Genomic DNA, 24,329 nt, shown 5'->3' with positions numbered 1-24,329 from the left:
GCCTGGTGGCTCCATAGCAATATCAAAAGGTTGGGAAAGAGACAGAGGAGAAAGTCTCTGGGGTGGAGGTTAGAATACACACATACAGGTGAAAAGTTACTGAGCCAAAGACTGCTGGACCTGGGATTACAGCACAACAGTGTGCCAGCTGGCAAACAGGCAGGTGAGGAAACGCTGTGAATCATAAGCAAGGCTGCTAAGTGTAACCGGGTTGTAGCAGCAGCTTAACTTTTTGGGGCCAAAGAGTAGACATACTTAAACACCACTGAACACTAACATGGCAGAAAAAGAGCTCACTTTCTAAAGTTTAAATTATGTCTATTTAGTAAACATTGATTAAAAGACTTCTTTCAGGAAATTAAAAATGCTATTCTGTAAGCTCTTTAGTTTATTTTTAAATATGGTACTCTTCTCTAAATCAAGTCCGAAAATATTTACCAGCAACACTGCTTCCACAGTTCCTTTTAACCGTAATTTCAGTATAGGATTCAGACATATGAAATGACCACTAAACTTTTTGGAGGACTAGGAAAATAAAACCCAAGAATATCACAAGTGACAATTCCTATTTATAAACTTTTTACTCTGTAATGATGGGTAACCCTGAATAAAACAGTGAGTCATACTAGGATTTCACCTCTTTTAGGATTTATCGTCACTATAGCCGCATAGCACTTGCCATGAATAGAGCACACATGGTCAACTTTTAAAATCTTTACAACTAAGATAATAATAATAAATGATAAAAATTGCTTTCACCTGAAAACACTACTGGGGAGAGGAGGGGAAGCCAGTAATTGGGCATAATGAAAAGAATCTGTTTTGGAAATTCTCCACTGTTCACAGACTCAAGTTAACAAGAAGGTACCCGATGGAGGCTCTACTGGAACACTAAGTAGTGACCTACAACAGCTAGGAAGCATTAAAGGTTTTTGATATCTCTGACCTAACAGCGTCACCAGATCAACCCCGGAGTCCAAGTCACTGTTTTCATGGTGTTTTACCTCTTCCGTCTACGTTATGTGACAACAGCAAGGCTCTTTCTTTATCTTGGTTCAGAAGGCCAGACGAATGCAGCGCCAAAGATTTCTTCCTCTTACGCTGATTGCAGAATCATACCAGCCGCAGCTGCTGCTGCTGATGGGGGAAGACTGCCTGCCTCTCTTCAGGCTACGTAAGAAGCAGTGTGTACTGGATTCAAAGATCACAAAGTATGGGCTGTGGAACTTTAGAAACTGTTCATAAAGTCGTCTTTTAGCCTGGTGGTAGAACTCACATTACTTGAGTTGCCAAACTGTAAAATTACTCTTGCAAGGAAATTTCCTGTATTGTGCTTTTAAGTTTGAAGATTTGTACCAAATGCCAACAGCCACCTAGCATCTCTACTGCTCTTGCCCTTGAACCGAGAAAGGCCAAGCAGAGACCAAGAAAAACACACGTACACACTACAATATTTCTTCTAATAAAACTTACCATTTGGCAGCTACATTTTCAACTCTATGGAAATGAATCTCCCTGCTTTTTCTAGTGATCTAATTTTAATTAAAAATGCTCTATATCAAGAGACTGATGCTCGATATAAAGGAAAAGTGACAAGTGAAGCGGAAATGAAGGGGTACTTCACACAGATTTTTGGAGGTAAGTTCTTTCAAAATATTAAACAGTGATAAGATTTTTATTTCCAATTGTTCCCGGTGTGGTGATCTGCTGTTGCTGTTAAGCTGGTTACAGGGTGTCTATGCCTTAAGGTCCCCTCTCTTCTCACATCAAACTTTATTCTGTCCTTAGACAAGTGTGTGATGGTGGTTTTAGCTAAAAGAGAAGTGATTATTCTACTCTGTGTGCATGTTAGACCTGATATCTCATAATTAATTCAGAAGTATATATACATATATATACAACAAATTCCAGGTTACCATGTTAACCCTGGAAGATACCCACAGAAATGAAAATGAAAGTACCCGACACTGATCTTGGGGGAAAGCACCTTCTAAGAGAAACATACTTAGTGAGGTTTTGTTGTTTGTAGCCAGTGCTCATCAAATGCTTGAAGGAATAGTGGATAATATGAAGCACGATTTCCTTTCTATGGAGGTAAGTGTTCCTGTGGTAAGATCAGAAATGTGAAGATCTTATAGTTACTTTTTCAGAGGCCCGTTGCTATATGGATGACTACTTTAGTACCACTTACTGAACTGGAGAAAACATTCTTCTCAGCATTCTTTTTAGATGAGATAGAAGAGATTTTAAAACTACTGACCCAATTATTTCATTGAATCCATTTACTCCTAAGTTTTGTTACACTGTTTTTTTCCAGGAAATTGTCTATATAATCCAAATTTTAAACTTCTGTGCAAAAAGTTCTTTACAGTGGTTTTTTATTCTCTATCCTTAGTTGCTGTATTATATATATATAGTATATGTTATTCCTAATATTGCCATTTATGTCTCTCCTTCTCTTTTTCCTGTTGGATCAATCAGGTCATAGGGGAAAGCTTTTGTTTTGTTGATCTGCTCTATTGCTAATATTAATAGATAGATAGATCATATTGCTAATATGATCTATCTGCTCATATTCCTACCTATGTATAATTTTAATAAAAATTCTATACATACTTGAAAATAATGCAAATTCTTGAACTGCTAGAAGCAGGGTTTTTTCCTTTGTCCATTAAACCAAGTCTAACTGTGTTGTTTAAATATCCCATAACCTTAGTAAATTATCTGCCTTATCTGTCAATTACTGAGGTGGTCTGTTTATATTTCCCACTATAATTATGGATTTTAAACATTTGATGTGTAATGCTGATAAATACAAGGTATGTATCAGTTTAGAACTGTTTTTTTCTTGTAGGCAATTTACTTCTTTTGTCATTATGGGATAACTTTTATTCCTGATGTTTCCTACCTCAGATTCTATGACATGTGATTAACACAGCTACATCAGTCTTGTTTGGCTAATAGTTACCTGACATATATCATCCTATTCTTTTACTTTCAACTTTTCCTGGCTTTGGAGTTTTACGCTTTTTGAAAACAGCATTACTGGCAAATTCTGTATCTATCCGATCTCAGAATCTCTTTTAACTGTCAAGTATGGTTCCCTTAACATTTGTTTCAGTTACTGGTTTATTTGTTTCTGCCATTTTATTAGAACTGGGCTATTCCCCATAGTTTCTATTTACTTTTCTCCCATCTCAAACTGTACTGGTTTAAAATTAAGACACCCTATTTCTGTTCTGCAGTGATTACCCTGAATCTTTTGATCAAAACATAGCTTGACTTACAAGTCTATTGGTCATCAATTTATCTACCCTCACCTCAGTCTTTGTAATTTTTTGGTTTGGAAAGTTTTTATCTTATATTGCTGTCTGGTATTTTTGCTTTACCTTTTTAATACCTCTACTCAAGCTAGGCATTTTATTTTTTTATACAGTCAATGCTTATTTTGTTTTACTGTTGCTTAGACCTAATTACTTCTGTATTCAATTTTCTTCTTTCTGAACTATAGCCTTTACAGCTGCACTGGTAAAAATAAATTAACTAAACTAAATTAAGAACTTATAGTTAAAAACATAGTTGTACTAGGCACATTTCAAGGGTTCAACAGCTACCATACAGTACTGCTTTGGAAGCACATATGACAAAGGTCTGCTGGAGTTAACTTCTGTTTTTGTTGAAAAATGTCTTAGTTTGCTCTCTTGAATTACTAAATTGATGGTTAATTGTATTTTTTTCCTTTAGTACTTGAAAATAAAATTCCTTTGTTTTCTAAACTCAGTAGCTGCAATCAAATATGCTGTCAGTCTAACTGACGCTCTTCCTAAATAACAGATCCTCAACAGTTTGGCTGTTTACGTCTTTGCCTTTGATCCAGGTCTCTATTTATTTTGCCATGTGTCCAAGTCTGTATTTATTTCTATTTATTTTGCTTGAGGCCTTATTTTATTGCCTAAATCCGAGACTTATGTCTTTCATGGATTCTGGAAAATTCTGAGTTATAATCTCCTCAAATATTCCCTCTTAAAAAAAAAATTCGCCCTCTACATATTTTATCATTCTGAAATTCTTCTCTGTCATATGTTAAACTTTCTAAGACTTTCCAACCCTTTGCTCTCTGTCAAAGTTTCCATTTTTCCCCTTTCTGGACTGCATCCTGGATAATTTCCTCAGATGTCTCTTCCAGGTACCCAATTCTCTTTTCAGTCTTTATAATTAAATGTTAAATCAGGTAGAGAGTTTACCTCAACAACTAAAATTTTAATTTCTTAAAGTTTTACTTAGCTATTTTTCAAATCTACCTGTCACTTTATTTTATAATCTACATCTGATATTCTTATCCATTAAAGTCTCTAACTGATCATATCATTAACCAAAATTTCTGGGAAGGGCTGGCTGTTTGTTTTACCATATGCTTTACCGACTGTGAATTATGTCTTTGTATTTATTGTAATTTTTGGACCCTGGGGCTTACCAGTAAGATCCTGGGGCAATTTTGATTAAGAATATTCTCTCCAAAAAAGTTTTGCATTTGCTTTTGCCAAGTGTTCTAGAGTATTCAACAGGTGAGAATCAATTTTATGTTAATTTTTTGGCCTGGGTAAGAAATTACACCAAATGAATATTATAACTTGAACCTCAAATCTGAAATATGAGAGGCCTCTGGCTATAATTTTTAGGGGGGAAATCTTCCCTCTAGTTCATAGCACAGACTGAAGTAGATAAGCTTGCCTGTCATCTCCCTAGGTTGATAGGCTGATATCTTCCTAATTTACTAATATACAACTCATTAGGGGACCTGGATAATAAAGTCTTTAAGATCTTTCACTAATAAGACCACTTGGTTTAAGTCCAAGACAGAGACACAGTCTATAATATTTTAATTTGTAAGTGCCTGATAACTTACCTTTACATATATGACGCTTTCTTAAGACAAGCAGGTCAGATCAGTGGTTTAAGTGATTTACCCAGTTACAGTTGGGAAAATGGCAAAGCCTAGAATAGAATTCTTTTCTGCAAATTAAATTCTACTGCAAAGAGTGTTACCATGGCAAACCCACCCTCAGGGATATCTTCTGCAGCCCTTGCATCTAGAAATCATTTGTAAATTTTAAAAAGAAATGATTAAATGAGAGGCATACAAATCTAAAGGTGCCCAAGTATGTTTCTGCATGGATCTATGCTTCAGAACTCTGGTGTCCAATATGGTAGCCACTAGTCTTATATGGCTATTTAAATGCAAACTGATTAAACTTTACAAATCTGTTTTTTCTTGGCTGCACCAGCCACATTTTAAGTGTTCCACAGTCACATGTGGCTGACCAGTGACTGCTATACGGGACAGTATCAATAGAGAGCATTTCCATCATCACAGAGTCCACAGGACAGCACTGCTCTAGAGAGTGGACTGATGAAATAAGTTATTTTACTGTTGTAGCAAAGTAGAAAGAACATTTGTTTTGAAGCTCAAGAGAGACCTAGATCTGACTTCTGCCTGTTACTTATAAACTTTGTTGACTCTTGAGCAAGTTTCTTAACTTCTCTGGGACTCTTGTTTTCTCATCTGTAAGTGGGGAATCAGAAATCAGGTGCTGGGAATATAATTTTCACTTAGTAAGTACAGAATCTGCAGTCTCCTCAACCCTTATTGGGGTCTTATGGCTGGCAAAAGGTATAAAAATAAACTGTTTCCAAAAGGTGCAAGAGAATCACCAAACCTAAACTTCTGGCAGGTGCAAGCATTTCCTTTCTAAGCTTTTACCTTTCTCTTGGGATGGTGAGGTGGGGTGTTAAAGAAAAACTAGGGAATTCCTGGCAATCCAGGGGTTAGGACCCTGTGATCTCACTGCTGTGGGTCTGAATTTCATCCTTGACCGGAGAACTAAGATCCTACAAGCCACTCAGTGCATGCCCCCCTACCCCCCAAAAAAGTTAGAACTGGAAAAAGTTATAGCTCAATATTCTGTCAACTCTAAAAATTGATTTAAGAGAAAGAGGCTGGATCTGAGGGTATAGCTGGAATACAATGGGTCAGGTGTCTTGGTGGTATTTCCCACGAGAAAATGACAGAAAACAGCTACAGAAGCATGTATAATTACCTGTATACACATCAGACACTAATTAACTTTTTATTTAAAGATCAAATCCCTAAACAATTCAGTAGCTTGCTGACCTGACAAGACTACTTGTCAGGTCTAAGACTAGGGAGACAAAACATACTCCGCAGAGGCTTTAATACTCTCAGAATCACTTTATGCTGCCCTGTCACTTCTCCCCAGTACAAAAAGGCCTCTAAATACTTTCCCCAAGTTCTTCTTCTAGATTATTTCTCATATATCCACAGTATTGTTCTTGACCTTTTCAGGCTTTTCTCTGGCTTAAAACCAAACTGATGTGCTCTTGAATATCTAATTAGCAATACCAGAAACTGTTAGGCCCTTAAGAAATAATTCAGTGCCTCAATTAACGGAGAAGCGGAATGATCTAGGTTAAATGACTCTTATGTTTAACTAAGGAAACCTTTGTTTCAACCTTCTGTTGAAAATCTTTCTACAATAAATATCATTAGTGCACTGTCCCCCTCAAGAATATTCTAATTAACATAAGAAACACTTCTGATGGTTTAAGGTCTTATCATTACAGCAAATCAATCTATGACACTATAGTGTGGTAAAACTTATAGTACTGATCCCAAGTAACACATGAGAAATTTGCTAGATTTTCACAAAATAAAACATTAGCCTTTTCCCTTTACAATTTGCCTTCATTTCTTCCATACATGGACTATAGAAATATTTACAGATATTTTAGGCTCTGATTGGTTACATTTTGGTTAATCAACACACTAGAAATGAACTACACTCCAATAAAAATTGATATAAAAAACTTTTTGGTTAATCATGGTTCATTTTTATTTGTGTTATCTTGCACTTCAACTTCATAGGTAACTTTACTTGTTCTATACAACTCATTTCAGGCTTATGCTAAATGGTAATTAAGTCCATGGGCCTCTGATAATTTCCCCTACTGACTACTTTACTCGGAGAGGGCAATGGCATCCCATTCCAGTACTCTTGCCTGGAAAATCCCATGGACGGAGGAGCCTGGTAGGCTGCAGTCCCCAGGCTCCCTAAGAGTCAGACACGACTGAGTAACTTCACTTTCACTTTTCACTTTCATGCACTGGAGAAGGAAATGGCAACCCACTGCAGTGTTCTTGCCTGGAGAATCCCAGGGATGGGGGAGCCTGGTGGGCTGCCGTCTATGGGGTTGCACAGGGTCAGACATGACTGAAGCGACTTGGCGGCAGCAGCAGCAGACTACTTTACTAATCAAACTTATATTAGAGGCAACAGCTAGATTAAGTTTTCAGGTAATAAAAACAGAATTAACCCAATTTTCCTTAAATAAAAAATTGGATCTGCACTGCTTTGCAGACTTTCCCCTTTAACAGAATAGTCAGCATAAAAAAACAGCTATTTGAAGTAATTCTTACTGTTAATAATAGTTTAAATAAATCCATCCATTCAAACTAAGAGAGAGAATTATCTGGACAAATTGTTTACTAAAAATTCAAGAGATAGATTTTATTTTGCTTAAAAGTGAGCTAGGGAGAAGAATTTGGGGCTTTTAGTTTCAACAAAGATTTGTCACTTCTCATTCAGGGAATGAAAAGATGCATACTTTCTAGGAGTTTTTTTTTAAACATGTTCTATTGAAGACATTCCCCCAATACTAGTTACCTCGCACTCAAGTGAAATTCATACTTTTAGGTTTTAAGTTAGAAGCCAAGCCTCTCCAGCAGCCTCCTCAGATGATGGCTGCAGCACAGTCCCCTTACCAGAATAACCAGGGCTGACATTCCTACCAGCAAAGCCAGACAAATTGTCTGTCTTCTGTTCCCAAACACTCATATCTCCAATCCCATGTTGAAATACAAGAACCAGGTGTACTTTTTAGTATTTATTTCTTAAAAAGGCCACTCTGGCTTTGCTGACAATACCCAACCATTTTTCGTGTCTTAAAATGCCTGAAAGGACCCTGGACTAGGAAGCAGCAAAAAGGGTTACAATCCTCTCTCTCCAACCGAGCAGCGGCCGCTCACCTGAGTCTCAGCTGACTTAATGGCCTGTCTACCCTAAAAGTTATTATACTATTGATGTTAAAGTACAATAGCTCTTGGCCCTGCACTTGTACCCAACACTCAACTAAATAAACAGACTGAAAAATACCACAATCAGGGCAAAGACAGTCCTTTTTTTTGTGCACAGAAATAGTAGTATCTGTCTTTAAGTTCTTTTGCTCAGTGGCATCAGTTCAGTTCAGTTCAGTCGCTCAGTCATGTGAGACTCTTTGCGACCCCATGAATCGTAGCATGCCAGGCATGGGCAGCCAATGACACATATTACAACAAAAACAAAGGGTGAAATTTATTTTCATAGAACAAATAGTAGAAATATAATGTAATATAATTATATAGAATAATATAGTTAACTATTACTAAAATAATAAGTTACTGTATACAAAGAGTGTTTCAATTTTAGAAGTTCAATTCAAAAGCTCTGATCTTAGCAAGAGACTCACTTATGACCAAGCGTATAGACCATAGTTTTTATTGTACCCTGAATTTCCAAGAATACTGTGCTGACAGAAACTAAAGTCACTCAATTAAGCAGCAAACACATGAACTATAATTAACAGATAGATACTCACAACTTGCATTTCTATACAGAAGAAATGGTTCGTGGAGCTGAAATTCCAAATCTTTATTTACTGGTTCAACTAGATTGTGCATATTCAGTCGATTCACAATGGTGAAACCATGGTAAGGTGAAGCTGACCTTAGATTTAATAGAAGAAAAAAAAAAGTAGTCATTAAATTTGCTGAAATATTATCTACTTTTTAGTTCCATTTTAAAGAATGAATGGAATATTGCATTATATAATATTATTAGCACTCAAAATCATAAACAAAAAATTTAAGTCAGATCATACCCCTCCCCATCTCAGGAGCTTTCAAGGACTGTCCCTCAGAATAAAGGCCAAGGTCTTAACTAAGGCCACCCACCCAAGGCCTTAAGTGATATGTGCCCCCTTGACTTCAACGCCTGTGCCTCTTCCCTGTTCTTCCTGCTCCAGCCACACTGGACTCCTTACCATTCTTCCTATAGGTATGTTTCTACCTAAAGACCTCTGTCTGGGCTACTTGCCCAGAATCTACAGTTATCTCATTTCCCACAAGCCTCTGTTCAAATGTCCCATTCTCACTGAGGCCTGCTACAGAACTACCCTTTTCAATGCTACCAAGCTCAATACCTCTAACCCTTCTCTCTTTTTCCACACCACGATTTTTTGTGTTTACCATCCTTCTCCACTAAACTGTACCATGCAAATAGGATTCTTCTTTTTTTCAGGTAAGTACCAAGAGAGCCATATAGTAGATATTTAGTGAATATACGCTCAATAAAAATATCATTTATTTTAAATATGGTACAGGACTGGTTACAATAATTATTGCCCACCATCACAATGATTTTGCTTATATCAAATGGGAGAACTATGGAGAGACTTGAGCTAGTAAGAAAATGTTTTGAATCCTACAAGAAACATCTTGGTTCCCATGTCAGGGTGATCCAGCACATGATCCTTCAGGTACTTCTCACTTGTATACGGAATATTTCTGTGTTAATGGGAGAGGTTTTAGAACTCTATTCTCCAGATTAGGAAACAAGCTTAGGATGATTCAGGCCTGCACCCTAAGTCACACAAATAATAACCAGGATTCAGCTTTTAGGTTTTCTGATTCCAAATCCATGCTTCTTCTATGCTAAGGTCTCTCCAAAGGGACATTCTGACATCTAGTATATATTTATCCATTTCATCCATAACATGTTCCCACATTTCCCAAACAGAGTCTCACTGGTCTCCTTTTATTGGAATCAATACAAGTGGAAGCTTCCATAAATTTTATTAAATCAAGTCAGTCACTAAACTAAATTTCATTTTCTGTAATTTGGTGAATCCACGCTGTTACAATAAGGCCAGGAAAGTGCTTCCCAAGTACCAAGGTTCTAATAATAGTTGAAGAGCTTCTAGAGATTTATATTGGTAATGAATATTACCAGGTAAAAGTCTTTTTTTTTTTTAAAAGGAGAAAGATGAGTAACAGGGAACAAAATGTCAAAAAGAAAGAGTAACATTAAATCACTTAAAAGGAAGAAAAAAATCAGTGTTTTTTAGACAAGATCTCAAAGGTGCACAACACAATTTAGAAGAATATTTGACAAATTCTTGTTGCAATCCATAAATAATTTACCACACACACACACGAAAAGAACCAGTATCAGTTCTTTTCGTGTGTGTATGGGTATCAGTAATCCCGCTGAGTTTCCTAAGCTTTAGAAACCAAGAAAAGGCATCTATCTCAATCAGAGCGAGAGTTAAGAGGGATCCAGGAAAACAAGAAACTCCAATGACTAACATATCTCTGTTTTCCTAATATGGGGGAAGGAGAAAGGCATCTGCTTTAGATTCATTCATTACTACAAAATGTTTTCTATTTTGCTAGGTTCCTAAATAAGTTCTGTTTGATTCTGAATCACAGGAACTGTCAAAGAAGGGACATTACTTGGTTAAGATTTCACAGCAAGGGATGGATGAATACTTGGAAGGGTCAAGCAGGAAGGTTCCAAACACAAATTACAATAGGGCTGAATCACTCTACATGACATTGTTCACCATCAAATTAAAAAAAAATAATACTTTTTTAAAAAGCTTACCTTCGATATACAAATAAGGTCCCTTCTATATCAGTCTTCTCCTGTAACAGACAATGAGTCAATTAGTTTTTCCCCCCATAATCTAACCACAAGTTGTCACAGTGGAAAAGTACTTCACATTTAAGATCAACTTATTTATTTTAAAATTAATTAATTAATTAATGCATGTTAATTGATATGCAATGTTCTATCCAGCAACATGCCTATATCTACAGTAACTTTTCTTTTTTAAAATGTAAAGGAGAAAAATATCTAGAATTAGCTTTCATTTTTTAAAACTAAAATGTTTTAGCCAAATTTCTTAATTTTAAAGTCAACGTCCATATACAGTCATTACTTCACCTTTAAAGTTTATCAGTTAGTAGGAAAAAAAAAAAGAAATTTTATCTTACAGGACACTGTTTCATCACTTGGGAGATTCTGGCATATTTTCACGAGCAGCAAATTTTGTGATTAGTTAAGAACTACTGTCAAACACAATGAGTTTGTTATTCTTAGAACTTTGTTGAAGAATCACGAATACTGAAATTATACTTAGTATAATTTGTATAGTTCTTACAAATAATTTTAAACTTTTTTTTAGCTTAAAGTAAACGTTTGATTAAGAAAGTACAATTCATCATCTTTCATTTGCTGTGACAAGAGTGTATTTAGGTTTTAAATAGTTACAATGTTTAAAAAAAAAAAAAGAAAAAAAATTAGTCTACAGTTCACAGCCCAGATAGGATCTAAATAGTTTAATGCAATCAGCAAACTATTAGTAAACTTAAATGTTAGTCATATAGAATTGAATTTGGTGGGATGAAAAAAAGAACTTTAAAAGATATTTACCATCTTGATTTCTAACTTAAACATCATCATGGAATTTTTCCTTATGTATTTCTTGCCTTTCAAACTTTATTAATATAAGAAATTGGTAATCACTTGCTTCACAATGAAAGAAAACTTACCCAAATAAACAATTGTGTAAAGTTACAAATCACTGCCATGATACAAATGAATAATAGCAGTTTAGTTTTCAATTCAGGTTATTTCAGCTTGTATTTCATTCAGCTTGTATTTAAAGAAGAATGGCACAATTAAAATTCCAAAATATTGGAAGTCTGTGACAAACTAGAAATAAAAGCTTGTCAGTAATAAGCTCATGCCCCAAATATTCACCATCTGTCTGCAATCCACACTCCAAAAATGTTATGTACAGCAAGAAAAGAACAATGGTCCAAACAATTTAAACTAAAGTAATATCTAGTAAAACAGTCACACTTAAAAAAAAAAAAATCTATAATTTTGTTCTATGTGGCTTGCCATACCTCCTTCTATTCCAGGGGGTGAAGGAAAGACGATACAAAGTAAAGCAATATGACTTTGAAAACTCTCCGCATCTGATTTAACTGTTTATAAATGTGAAATGATTTTTCACAAAATTAATGATTAAATATAACCCATGTATCTGCATTATGTTGCAAAGGATATATTATAATAATCTTTCCATTTTGTTAGTACAAGGACTTCAATTCTTATTGAAACGTGAATGTGAATCATTAATTCAATCCAACAAACATTTACAGATTATTTTTTAAATAAAGCCTATATAGCTAAATGAGTTAATCAAGAAGATTCATATTTTTAAGGGAAATGATGTTACGTTTATTTATTTATATTTTATTTAGCCACTTGGGTGGCTTGTTAGATCTTAGTTCCCCGACCAAGGATGGAACTCTGCAGTAGAAGCGGGGAGTCCTAACCACTGGACAACCAGGGAAGTCTCGAAATTCTGACATGTAAACAACCACCGAAGCTTCAAACCGGCTAACAAATCAGTGAACTAACTGAATGTAACTTTTCGCAACCTCTCTCGTGCAAAAAAGGCAAAAAGTCTGATGCGAGCATTCAGAGGTGACATCACCAGCAGCATACCTGAAACAAACACGAGGTCTCTTATCCAAAGGTTTCAAGGTAACAAAATTAACAAGCAAGCCCTTTTCCTAAGTGCCTTGAAATCTTTTCCAAACTCTGGAAACACAGTGTAGTTTGATAAATGCGGGACTTATCCCCACCCTCTCGCCTTTCCAAGAACTGAAACTAATTGGATTTCAAGCTTTAAATCCTAATAACCTCTGCGAAGGGGGTTCTGATTTATCTGTTGGGGGGAGAGGGGTGTTTACTTTATAGATTATGTATATATAATTTATCTAACAACTCTCAAAGCTTCAGACAATCTTACAGGCGTCGTTCTGACTCCATCGGTCTCATATCCTCCAACACACCTGCAAAGAAGGCAGGTCGCCCACATCCTCGAACTGGACCCCTGGAGACTAACCCTTCTTCAACCCTCCCCTCTATCAGCTTTCCCCCCGGATGTTTGGACCTACTTCCCTCTCTCCTCTCACCCAATCCCCAGCGGCGCCGACACCTCTCAGGCGCCGGCCAGGCTCTCCTCCAGTCCCTGGCCTCGCCTCCGCCACCCTGGCCTCCCGCATCGCCCCCTACCCAGCTCGGTCGGCGCGGCCCCTTTAAGAAGCGGCGGCTGGGAGAGCAACTTCAGCGGCCTGGCTGTACTCACCCACTGGTTGGCCTTGGGGCAGAAGGTGTACAGTGCGACCTGGCCCGTGAGGTCTGCGATGCTGGTGATGTAGGGGTCGTGTTGCTTCAGGGCCGCTAAGCTCATCTCTTGCCCAGCTCGACTCAGCGACTCCATCTTGAATTCCGGAGCCGAGCCCCTCTGGCGGGGCGGAGTCGAGGACAGGAAGGTGCCATGGAGGCAAAGTTCCCCCAGCTGCGTCAGCGCCCTCAATTTCCGCCTATCCACCGGGCCTCGCGGCCGGGCGGTACGGCAGCTATTATGCTCCGCTGAACTCACGCCCGGGGCGCCGGGTTCCGGTGTCGTCGGGTTCCGGTGTCGTCAGGTCCCAGTGGACTGAAGGTGTGAGGTGGCTTCCGCCGCCGCGTGGCGGAGCAAAAAGGCCTGGGCGCTGGTTCTTCTTTTCCGCGGGCTGAAAGGTACCGGCGCTCGGAACAAGGCTGCTCTGGAGATTTCTCACCGTTCCTGCCGTATTAGTTTCCTGCGGCCGCAGACTGGAAACCTAGCTGCGTCAAGGCAGGGCTCCACCGGCGATTTAGAAAACAGAAAAGCGGGGAGAAACGGGGTGGGGGTGGGGGAACCTCGGAAAGTACCCCAGATCTCAGATCTATTAGTGTTTTTATAAAGGAAGTTTTTGAAAAAGCCAAACTAGCCCGTCTGTAACTACACGGAAATGTCTTTTGTTGTCAACTTATTTTCTTCCTCTGAATCCCACGAAAATCTTTATCCAGTTTTGGAAAGAACCCGTGAAAACTTGTTTGCCGTGCATCGTTTAAAGCTTTAAAACGGTAACTCATCCTTTTAGCAAACATCTGCTTAATATTTTAAGACATTTTAAAAGAGCCAGTTACTAGCTAAAGAGTAAAACAAGGCGTGGAAGATAAAGGGAACTCTGCGCCCACTCCCCCGCCCCCTCCCCCGGTTTGTTATAAAAAACCTTTTTTTATACTGAAAAGATAACCGAGAGGTGTCTGTGGCGGCCCAGTGGTTTACTCCACCCTTCCAGTGCACGGGGTGTAGGTTGAATTTTTTTTGCCTGAAAAAAACTATTGACTGTAATAGTTGTATTGTTTATGATTTTACATCCCGAGGTCGTTAACGGAAAGATACTTCATGTTTTTACATTCTTGGCAGAATCACGTTACATGTACAAATGCAGACAAGGAAACATATTCATTTACTGTTTCTTTAGCAAGTATTTTTGTTAGTTGCTCAGCCGTGTCTGACTCTTGGCAATCCCAGGGACTATAGCCCACCAGGCTCGTCTGTCCATGGCATTCTCCAGGCAAGAATACTGGAGTGGATTGCCATTCCCTTCTCCATCAGTTCAGTTCAGTCGCTCAGTCGTGTCCGACTCTGTGACCCCATGAACAGCAGCATGCCAGGCTTCCCTGTCCATCACCAGCTCCCAGAGTTTACCCAAACCTCATGTCCATTGAGTCCGTGATGCCATCCAACCATCTCATCCTCTGTCCTCCCCTTCTCCTCCTGCCCTCAGTCTTTTCCAGCATCAGGGTCTTTTCAAATGAGTCAGCTCTTCGCAACAGGTGGCCAAAGTGTTGGAGTTTCAGCTTCAACATCAGTCCTTCCAGTGAACACTCAGGAATGATCTCCCCCAGGATGGACTGGTTGGATCTCCTTGCAGTCAAAGGGACTCTCAGGAGTCTTCTCCAACACATCAATTCAAAAGCATCAATTCTTCGGCATTCAGCTTTCTTTATAGTTCAACTCTCACATTGATACATGAGTACTGGAAAAACCATAGCCTTGACTAGACGGACCTTTGTTGGCAAAGTAATGCCTCTGCTTTTAATATGCTATCTAGTTTGGTCATAACTTTCCTTCTAAGGAGTAAGCGTCTTTTAATTTCATGGCTGCAGTCACCATCTGCAGTGATTTTGAAGCCCAAAAAATAAAGTCTGACACTGTTTCCACTGTTTCCCCATCTATTTCCCATGAAGTGATGGGACTGGATGCCATGATCTTCGTTTTCTGAATGTTGAGCTTTAAGCCAACTTTTTCACTCTCCACTTGCACTTTCATCAAGAGGCTTTTTAGTTCTTCACTTTCTGCCATGAGGGTGGTGTCATCTGCATATCTGAGGTTATTGATATTCCTCCTGGCAATCTTGATTCCAGCTTGTGCTTCCTCCAACCCAACGTTTCTCATGATGTACTCTGCATATGAATTAAATAAGCAGGGTGACAATGTATAGCCTTGATGTACTCCTTTTCCTATTTGGAACCAGTCTGTTGTTCCATGTCCAGTTCTAACTGTTGCTTCCTGACCTGCGTACGGATTTCTCAAGAGGCAGGTCAGGTTGCCCTTCTCCATAGCAAATATTTATTGACCTCCTACTTTGAATGGGTATCCGCTTGGGATGCAAAGAACTGACTCATTGGAAAAGACCCTGATCCTGGGAAAGATTGAAGGCAGGAGGAGAAGGGGATGAGATGGTTGGATGGCATCACCAACTCCATGAACATGAGTTTGAGTAAACTCCAGGGAGTTGGTGATGGTCAGGGAAGCCTGGGGTGCTGCAGTCCATGGGGTTGCAGAGTCAGACACAACTTAATGACTGAACTGAACTGAGTCCCTTGGGAAGCTTCAAAGTCTAAGACAATTTTCTGGTTCTGGGAGAAACTGAAAGAAGTAGGGGCAATGCTAGAGATGTCTCACTTGACACCCAGGGGATGGAGCCAGTAACTTCATCTGTCAGAAGAGTATTGGAAGGCTTGGTGGAGGAGATGATGTTTGAATTAGTGTTTCAGGAATAAGGATGAGTTCATCAGGAAGGACAGGCAAGGACTCCCTTTCATATCACAGTCTAAATGGTAGTGATGTGCTCATCCTCTTTTGATGGTTGCTTAATTGAAGCTGGGTGGAGACGTCACTGGCTCGTTGTTCTGCACAAGTCAGGGGGATCTGGTGTTAGAATCCAGGGGGTAGGCTGCACCAGGGTCCTTTTCTCCATGCTATGCCTGCCTTTCTTCATATTGGGGAGAGAGTCCTACATCTCCCGCTACCTTCTTTCTTTCTTTTCCTTAACTTTTTATTTTATATTGGAGTATAGTTGATTAACAGTGTTGTGTTAGGGGACTTCCCTGGTGGTTCAGTGGTTAGAAATCCACCTTCCAATGCAGGGGATGCAGGTTTGACTCCTTGTCCCGGAAATAAGATCCCACATGCCTCCAGGCAGCTAAGCCTGCACACTGCAACTAGAGAAGGCCCACGCGCTGCAACAGAGACCCAGAGCAGCCAAAATTTTAAATTTAAATAAAGAAAAAACATAAAAAACCAACAGAAACCAATATTCTGTTAATTTCATGTGTACAACAAAGTGATTCAGCTATACGCATACAGGTATCTATCCTTTTTCTTTTCAAAATATTTATTTATTTTGGTTGTGCTGGGTCTCCAATGCTGCAAGTGGGCTTCTCTAGTTGCGGTGAGTGGGAGCTCCTCTCCAGTTGCGGTGGCTTCTCTTGTCGCGGAGCACAGGCTCTAGGCACCTGAGCTTCAGAAGTTGCAGCATGTTGGCTCGGTAGTTGTGGCACATGGGCTTGTTCTGTGGCACGTGAGATATTCTGGGATCAGGGACTGAACCCGTGTCTTCTGAACTCGCAGGCGAATTCTTTACCACTGAGCCACCAGAGAAGCCCATTTATTCTTTTTCAAATTCTTTTCCCATTTAGGTTGTAACAGAATATTGAGCACAGTTCTCTGTGCTATACAGTAGGTCCTTGTTGGTTATCCGTTTTAAATATGGCGGTGTGTAGCTGTCAATCCCAAACTCCCTATCCCTCCCCATCCACCCACTCTCAAGGGAGCATTTAAACTATCGGTACCCTAATTTTTAACTGTAATTTTGGAATAAGTAACACATTCCCTTGGTACAAAATTCAAAGGCACACCTGAAACAATTTAGGTTTTTTAACTCTTATTTTTTACCTTAGACACAGTTGACACATTAGTGTCAGGTTTACAACATAATGAGTTGATGTTTGTATATATTAAAGTAGTCACCACAATAGTCCAGTTAACACCCATCACCACTCATAGTTACACGTTTTTTTTCTTTTGATAACAGCTTTCACGATCCACTGTCTTAGCTACTTTTAAATATGTAATGCAAAATCATAGTAGTCACCATGCTATTCGTTATATTCTTGTTCCTCGTTCATGAGTTTTCTTCTTACATAGATTTCCTGAAATAATCTAAGACATGTCCTTTTTAAATTATTAACTGTTTATTTTTGATTGAAGAAGACTAGACTAGTGAAGAACACCCAGTTATTTTAGGGACTTTTCATATTCAGAATAGAAAATTGCTTCAACATGCATGCATGTTTGCATGGCCCCAATTATATTAATTGACTTTGATGCCCTATTCAGCTATTAAGATATATTAAAGAGAATATGAGTATTTTGGAATTGAAAATCTTTCTCATTTACTTTGACGCCTAACTTTACCTTACATTTGTGGATCAAACATGAAGACCTTTCCTCTGTGTTTCACACAATACGCTTTGAGAGGTCAGAGATTACATCTTAGTCCGTTAGGTCTCTAGTACCTGACACAGCTCCTGGCAAAGAGTAGACTTTGAATAAATACAGTGAATGTTGTCTTAAAACCCAACTCCCTTATGGTCATGGAAGAGACTACTGGGAGGGATGGGGAGGTGGAAAGGAATCTTACTCTGCACTGGAAAACCTTGGGTTAGTTTTGCGTTGTGTTCTATGAATGGAACACATTTTATATTTATTTATTTGACTGTGCCGGGTCTTAGTTGCGGCATGTGGGATCTGGCTTCCAGACCAGGGATCGAACAAGGGCCATCTGCATGGGGAGCTCAGAGTCTTAGGCACTGGACCACCAGGGAAGTTCCAACAATTTTTTACAGTAAAACTAATTTTAAATACGAAAAACCTAAAACCCATGTCTCTGCCACTCTGAGTGTTTTTGTGGTAAAATAAATAAAACTTGGCATTTAAATCATGGGCTCTAGGTCCAAGATGGCAGAGATGTTGACTTCTACTAGACCTTGAGCCTCAGTATACCCGTGACAGGCGCCACAACAGGCCAAGGCCAACCAGAAAAGGCCAATAAGTGGGCCATGGCCTAATTCCTGGAAATCTCCACCTCTTTCCGAAAATAGTTGAAGTAATCCTCCCACTCACTGGCCTATGAAATTACCCAGCCTATGAAAACTAACCACACCTTCTTTCAGGTCCTTTCACCTTCTGGGATGGCCCAAACTCTGTCTGTGGAATGTATCAGTTCAGTTCAGTCGCTCAGTAGTGTCCGACTGTTTGCGACCCCATGAATCACAGCACGCCAGGCCTCCCTGTCCATCACCAACTCCCGGAGTTCACCCAGACTCACGTCCATCGAGTCAGTGATGCCATCCAGCCATCTCATCCTCTGTCGTCCCCTTCTCCTCCTGCCCCCAATCCCTCCCAGCATCAGAGTCTTTTCCAATGAGTCAACTCTTCGCATGAGGTGGCCAAAGTACTGGAGTTTCAGCTTTAGCATCATTCCTTCCAAAGAAATCCCAGGGCTGATCTCCTTCAGAATGGACTGGTTGGATCTCCTTGCAGTCCAAGGGACTCTCAAGAGTCTTCGCCAACACCATAGTTCAAAAACATCAATTCTTCGGCGCTCAGCCTTCTTCACAGTCCAACTCTCACATCCATACATGACCACAGGAAAAACCATAGCCTTGACTAGACGGACCTTTGTTGGCAAGTAATGTCTCTGCTTTTCAATATGCTATCTAGGTTGGTCATAACTTTCCTTCCAAGGAGTAAGTGTCTTTTAATTTCATGGCTGCAGTCACCATCTGCAGTGATTTTGGAGCCCCAGAAAAGAAAGTCTGACACTGTTTCCACTGTTTCCCCATCTATTTCCCATGAAGTGATGGGACCGGATGCCATGATCTTCGTTTTCTGAATGTTGAGCTTTAAGCCAACTTTTTCACTCTCCACTTTCACTTTCATCAAGAGGCTTTGTAGTTCCTCTTCACTTTCTGCCATAAGGATGGTGTCATCTGCATATCTGAGGTTATTGATATTTCTCCTGGCAATCTTGATTCCAGCTTGTGTTTCTTCCAGTCCAGTGTTTCTCATGCTGTGGAGTGTATATCTCCCTGAATAAACCATCTTTCATTTTTAAAAATAAAATAGGACTTCCCTGGTGGTGCAGTGGATAAGCATCTGGCTGCCAAGGCAGGGGACACAGGTTCGATCCCTGGTGTGGGAAGATTCCACATGCCATGGAGCAACTAAGCCTGTGCACCACGCCTGCTGAGCTCAGGCCCTACAGCCTGAGTCCACAGCCCGCATCTACTGAAACCCACAAGCCTAGGGCCCATGCTCTGCAACAAGAAAAGCCACTGCAGTGAGCAGCCTATGCGCCACAACTAGAGAGGAGCCCCCACTCTCTGCAGCCAGAGAAAGCCCGCTAGCAGAAAGGAAGACCCATGCAACCAAAATAAATACATAAAAAATAAGAATCAAATGTAAGCCATGGAGTCTACGATAAAGAGCGCTAAAGTACAAGTCATAAGATCAGTGTTTTAGTTCCGAATCTGCTAGTCATCTAGCTTTGTTAGTCCCAGGCTTCCCCTTTCTCCACTGTCAAATCCCAGGTCCTTGCCATGGCCTGGGAGGAGGCATTTCTGGGCCTGCTCTCCTGCTTCCTTTCTATCTCCATCTCCTGTGAATTTCTCTTTCAATTTTCCATCCCAGTTCACTGACCTGCAGGTGCTAAATGAGTCCTTCCTCGGGACCTTTGCACTTGTTCTCACTTTCTGGAGCATTCTTCTTGCTGATATCCCTGTGATAGCTCGTTTTCTAGCTTTCTTCATAGCATTTATCTGTGAGTTGTAATTATTTTGTTCACGTATATTTTGTCTGTCTCATCAGTGCAGTGAAGCAGGAAACATGTCTGCCTTATTTACTACCACATTTTGACACAGAGGCCAGACCTCATAAATGTTTAAGAGTGTTAAGATGACTTCTGTCACATAGAGCTGAGAGAAGGGATGGTTGTTTCATCTCTACATCCAACAAAATATTTGTTTGTCATAAGTGCTAAACAAATCATCATGCCTGATTTACTTGTACTGATATATTTCGATTCTTAGGCTCTGTACTTATTGCTTTTAGTATAGCCCAGGACAAGCATTTGGCATCTTTTCACTCTTGAAACTTTCTCCTTGTCCATTTTCTCTCCATCTCTAAGCCTCCCTCTTTTCCTGTCTTTCTCCCCTTCTCCCTCAGATTAAAAAAAAAATATTCTCAAAGTATATGCTTATTAATGTTTTGCCTTTTTAGGTAGAGAAACCAAACTAACTAATTTTCCCAAGGTCATATAATGTTTCATTTGCTGAGCTGGAATTCTTACATGCATTGGAGAAGGAAATGGCAGCCCACTCCAGTGTTCTTGCCTGGAGAATCCCAGGGATGGGGGAGCCTGCTGTCTATGCGGTCGCACAGAGTTGGACACGACCAAAGTAACGTAGCAAGCAAGCAAGACTTTGGCCAGCTGATGTGAAGAACTGACTCATTAGAAAAGACCCTGATACTGGGAAAGATTGAAGGCAGGAGGAGAAGGGGATGACAGAGGATGAGGTGGGACAGCTATTTCTTTCTTCCTGGCATCACCGACTTGATGGACATGAGTTTGAGAAAGCTCCTGGAGTTGGTGATGGACAGGAAAGCCTGGTGTGCTGCAGTCCCTGGGGTTGCAAAGAGTCAGACATGACTGAGCAAGTGAACTGAACTGAACCTTGGTTTCCAGGTGGATCATGCATCTTGCTACTCTTCTGCCAGGCACACTTTTTTTTTTTAATATAAATTAGTGAGGTTTATTAATGAAGGAAAATACTATCTATGAGATAATGACACATAATAAAACAATATCAAGCAAACAAAAAGAGCACAACTGAACTATTATTACATCAAAAATGGGTTAATCTAACAAAAACATGGTAAAATAAGACATTAGACATATCAACTTGAAGCCACACTTTTAAATTATACTGTCTACACATGAATGAAACTTACTTTACTTGTGTTGCTGTTTCACTACTGAGATTTATTTTACATGATTGATATCCAAAACATTTTAGACTTACTATTAAGCGTAACACTGATTAAATTACCCTTGCCAGATGATTAGGATGGTAGTGCTTTCCTTCAGTTTCTCTAGAAAGGTCTCAGACCTCTGTATTTTAAAATGTTACCCTATGAAAGTATTTTAAGTGGTGTAGTCAGGTGGCCCGGTGCTAAAGAATCTGCCTGCCAATACAGGAGACACGGGTTCAATCCCTGGGTCGGGAATATTACCTAGAGAAGGGAATAGCAACCCACTCCAGTATTCTTTCCTGGAGAATCCCATGGACAGAGGAGCCTAGAGGCACAGTCCAAGAGTCAGAGATAACTGAGCACACACGCACAGATGCTTTCTATAATTACACTTCTGATATGTTGCACTAGTTTATCAGTCCTGGAGCAGAAATATAATATTTTCAACCAGGAAGAAAGAAATAGCTGTCCCATATAGAGTAATGTAGGGAGAATAAAATAACATGGGATTAGAACAACATTTATTAATAGGTCATCCCTCTATTGCCAGGAAAGATTGCACTTAACATGGTGTTCTTGACAGTGTTCTTTGGTAGGAAGGACTATGTTGTTTAATGTTACTTTACCAAATGTTATGTTTCAAATTACCAATAGCATAGGAATGTCATAAACAATGGCAGTGTATTCAACTGCTTATCCTTGGATCAAAGTGCTTCTTAGGTAGACTGTGGAAGGAAAATAAAAATGGAGTTGGTGTTGCTAAGGGAGTTCTCTAAAACAGAACAGGCAAGACACTGAGGAAGTGTGACTGATGCATGTCTCAGCCTGTATGGAATCTGAACTTCTGACCAGTTAGTGTCCTAATGCAAGCATCCAGAACATCTGCCAGAAACTCAAGATATTTATCACCTCTTACCCTAAAATAACCCATTCTTCCTTAAGGACAGAGATTTCCTGACTTGTGTCTGAGTCAGTCACAGTTCTTGCCAGGCAACTGTAACAATGTGATGACGTTTGTCTTCAGAAGCGCCTGATTCTTTCTCTCCCAAGGAGCACACTTTTGGTTTTATCCAAGTCTGCGTCTCCAGAATTCTCAGATCTCGAATAAGTTGTTTTTTAATTTGCCACCTTTTTTTTCTCTTTGGGTTCGACAGTACACATTCGCAAGCCCTCGCAATTGGTATATGGATGCAGATCACTGTTACTCATTTGCACGTCAAAGAGCCAGAGGCACAAGATGAGTTGACTTGTCTCTGGAGGAGACTGTTCACCAACAATCCCTTGATCCCTTTCCGTTGACGGAGGCACAGCCAGGCTTCACTTCCCAAGCTCCCCTGGGTTCCTTTTGTCTCCATGACCAAGCTCAGGCCAGAAGAACGTTAGCAGAAGCACTGTGTGCCTGCTGCAGGCCAAGGCCTTCAGGAGCACCTTCTGCTTGCCGTGTTTTACACCTTCTGCTGCCTGGGTGCTGTCATGGTGAGGCCAGGAGAAATGGCAGTGACACGGGATGAAAAGAGCCAAACCAACCGCCGCATGAAGGAGAGCTGGCCACCAGCCAGGGTGCCCTTGAGAGACTATTATAAGGAATGAGAAGTAGGCTCTGTTTGGTTTGAGGGATTGTGTTATTTGAAGAGTTTTAGTTACCCCAGTCCAGCCTATCCCAACTATATTACTGCTCCAGGTTGTTTAGAAAGTCACAAGTCACAAATGACAGTTCAATCTTCTGAAGTAAAATTAAAATGAAGCATATGACTGACCAGAACACGGCTTAGGGCTTTGAGAATAAGTCCAAATTATAAAAGAATTCCAGTCAAAGCTCTGCATTTACAATCGATGATAAGCAACAAATTTGCAGAGTCACAAAGTGGCTAAAGACCAAAAATAATGTTCCCTATACCATAAGCAAACTGAATTTGTAATTGCGTCATGAAAAACCCTTGAAGACAAACGGTACACTGGCTTAGTCTGTGGCAGTTTCCACGGAAACTCCTGGGTTTCTGTTTCGTCTTTTTCACCTGACATACTAAAAGGAAACTATTTCTTATTTTCTCTTTATAATTTGAATTTGGTTTTTCAGAAATTTTTATTTAAAGTTAGACCACAGTTGATTTATAATACTGTGTCAGTTTCAGGATTACAACAAAGTAATTCAGTTCTACATACATTCTTTTTAAAATGATTTTTCCATTTAGATTATGACATAATAAAGTCGATTAATAAAGTAGTTCCCTATGGTATACAGTGGGTCTTTGTTCCTTATCTATTTCAAAAGTAATAGTATGAATATGTCAATCCCAATTTTAAAATTTTGCCTTCCACACATCACAAACGTTCTCCTGGTACCCATGAGTTTGTTTCCAAAGTCTCTGAATCTCTTTCCATTTAGCACATTGTGTCGTTTGTATCCATTTTTAGGTCTCACATGTGAGTGAATGGCGTAATATCTGACTTTGTGTCTGACTTACTTCGCTTTGTATGATCTTCTCTGGATCCACCGATGTTGCTGCAATAGCACATTTCATTCATTTCTGGGCTCGGGAATATGCCATTGTATATACGTACAACAATTTCTGTGTCCATACATCCGTCTACGAACATCGCACATGCCTCCGAGGCTGGGCTGTTGTATACACTGCTGCTGTGAAAAAAAGACTGCTGCAGTGAACATCAACATGCATGTGCATGTTCACACATGATTTTCTGTAGACACTTGCCCAGAAATGAAGTTGTCTGGTTGCTCTACTTTTTGTTTTTTGAAAAACCTCCAACGTGTTATCCATACTGACTAGTAATTTACATTTTCCTCAAATGCAAAGGAGATTCGCTTTTCTCCAGATTCTCTCTTGGATTTACCATTTGTAGCCTTTTTGATGCTGGCC

At 39.6% G+C, this 24,329-nt stretch overlaps 1 protein-coding gene and 1 long non-coding RNA gene across 3 annotated transcripts in view; one reads left to right on the top strand and one right to left on the bottom strand.

Annotated features, from left to right (window-relative positions):
- The window catches only part of DCP1A (decapping mRNA 1A), a 44,839-nt gene extending 30,542 nt beyond the window's left edge, over nt 1–14,297 (bottom strand). The window contains exons 1-3 of one of the 2 annotated variants that reach the window (XM_086367534.1): nt 13,342–14,297; nt 10,779–10,819; nt 8,713–8,840 (exon numbers count right to left, since the gene is read on the bottom strand). In XM_086367534.1, the coding sequence (XP_086223660.1) occupies nt 8,713–8,840; nt 10,779–10,819; nt 13,342–13,476 (304 nt within the window). In that variant the 5' untranslated portion in view covers nt 13,477–14,297. Of the gene's footprint in view, nt 1–1,004; nt 1,124–8,712; nt 8,841–10,778; nt 10,820–13,341 lie in introns of those variants that run through there. The other variant, XM_086367535.1, reaches the window with a different exon arrangement.
- LOC147348391 (uncharacterized) lies at nt 1,218–2,623 on the top strand. Its single transcript, XR_015151548.1, has 2 exons — nt 1,218–1,638; nt 2,030–2,623. It is a non-coding gene; the product is annotated as an uncharacterized LOC147348391 (long non-coding RNA).
- Nucleotides 14,298–24,329: the final 10,032 nt, after the last annotated feature.

The sequence above is a fragment of the Bos grunniens genome, chromosome 22 (assembly GCF_055505025.1).
Source record: "Bos grunniens cultivar Pamir isolate PY7600 chromosome 22, Bosgru_T2T1.0, whole genome shotgun sequence".
Taxonomy (NCBI): Eukaryota; Metazoa; Chordata; class Mammalia; order Artiodactyla; family Bovidae; genus Bos; species Bos grunniens.
Note: the sequence above shows the minus strand (reverse complement) of the source record. Positions and strands in the feature narration are given on the sequence as shown.